This window comes from Pygoscelis adeliae, unplaced genomic scaffold (genome assembly GCF_000699105.1).
Source record: "Pygoscelis adeliae isolate BGI_AS28 unplaced genomic scaffold, ASM69910v1 Scaffold331, whole genome shotgun sequence".
NCBI classification, from domain to species: domain Eukaryota; kingdom Metazoa; phylum Chordata; class Aves; order Sphenisciformes; family Spheniscidae; genus Pygoscelis; species Pygoscelis adeliae.
The window spans coordinates 538952-540568 of record NW_008824037.1 but is presented as its reverse complement, the minus strand read 5'-3'; the positions used below and the strand labels follow the sequence as shown (position 1 = coordinate 540568).

At 47.2% G+C, this 1617-nt stretch overlaps 1 protein-coding gene across 1 annotated transcript in view; it reads left to right on the top strand.

Moving 5' to 3' along the window:
- The window catches only part of PRPF8 (pre-mRNA processing factor 8), a gene marked incomplete at its 5' end in the record, with an annotated part of 21013 nt that overhangs the window by 10197 nt on the left and 9199 nt on the right, over positions 1-1617 (top strand). The window contains 2 exons of the mRNA XM_009333454.1: positions 109-288; positions 770-905. Coding sequence (XP_009331729.1) covers positions 109-288; positions 770-905 — 316 coding nt within the window. The remainder of the gene's footprint in view (positions 1-108; positions 289-769; positions 906-1617) is intronic.

The window sequence follows — 1617 nt, the reverse complement described above, 5'->3', positions numbered from 1 at the left end:
CTAAACCATGCCTTGTAATAGAGATCTGTCGCCTTTACGGTAGGTCATGGCAGTGTGACCTGTGAAGTCCTGTCGCTCTTGCCTCACTCTTGTGCCTCTTCGCTCCAGGTGGTCCAAGCAGACAGATGTTGGCATCACTCACTTCCGCTCAGGAATGAGTCATGAGGAGGACCAGCTAATCCCAAATTTGTATCGTTACATCCAGCCTTGGGAAAGTGAATTCATTGACTCTCAGAGAGTGTGGGCAGAGTATGCCCTCAAGCGACAAGAGGCTATAGCCCAGAACAGGTATGTTTCCATGTGCAATCGTATCTCCCTGTGTCTCTTGTGTGTGGGGACAGGCAGTGGGGTGAAGTATCGCATTGTCTCAGGGTTCTGGAGACCTTGCTGGGCCCATGATACAGGCCGCCTGCAAAGCTGCTGTCTTACCTCTGGAGGAGTTACGGACTCTGCAAGCAGATAGTACACCCATGGCACAGTTTGAGGGAAATGGTGTGCCAGGTGGTGCCAGGAAAAGCTGGCATCAGACCCATTTGCAGTTAGTTCTGCGCATTTACAAGGGCAGGCTTTTTCTTTGGCTGTTTGACATCAGCATGTTCATAGTGATGGCTGTAGACACTTCGCTGAGCCTCCGTGTGCTTGGCATTTTAGAACCTCTCCTGCCCTGAGGTCTGTATTATTTCTGTGATCTCATGACCTGAAATAAATACTCATTAATGCATTCCTGTAAAATTGAGAGAGAACAAAGTGTGGGGATTTTTTTCTTCAGGCGTCTGACGCTGGAGGATCTGGAGGACTCATGGGACAGGGGAATTCCTCGTATTAACACCCTTTTCCAGAAGGACCGGCATACCCTAGCTTATGATAAAGGGTGGAGAGTCAGGACCGACTTCAAACAGTATCAGGTATTCACTGGGAATTTCTCTGGCTGAGTGTGAGGTTCAGACAATGTCCTTTCACATTGTATTATTGTAGGTGCACTTCCTTGTCTGTCTGCTGCAGAAAGAACTTAAGAGCCATGTGTTGGGACTAGTAGAGGCTATTGAGAACCAAATGCTCCAAAATCTGTAGCTAGCCACTTTTGAAGCATTTCAGTAGATTGCAGTGTCTTGTGGAACACCACGCTTAGCGCAACTGAGTATTAAGAAATCAGTTCTGGAGAGGGGAAAAAAGGTCACAAAACACATTCCAAAATCTGAAATTTTAATAACAGTGGAAAAATTTATTATTTAAAGCCGCAAATGGTGCGGTAGAATGCCAGTCCCTGAAAGATAAAAACATCATCTTAGATTCTACCTAGTCTGAATTGCATAGTAGTACTGACTGAACTCGGGTTGTAGATGAGCTGTGTCCTCCAGGACTGAGGGCATGAGGCTTTTTACTTGTTAGCTGACATCATGCAGTCAGTCTCACCTTTGTGCCTGGGAAGATCCTCCTGGAAGCTATGCTAAGGCACATATAGAGGGCAGGGAGGTGATTCGAGACAGCCAGCATGGTTTCACCAAGGGCAAGTCCTGCCTGACCAACCTAGTGGCCTTCTGTGATGGAGTGACTTACATCAGTGGACAAGGGAAGGGCTACAGATGTCGTCTGTCTGGACCTCTGTAAGGCCTTTGA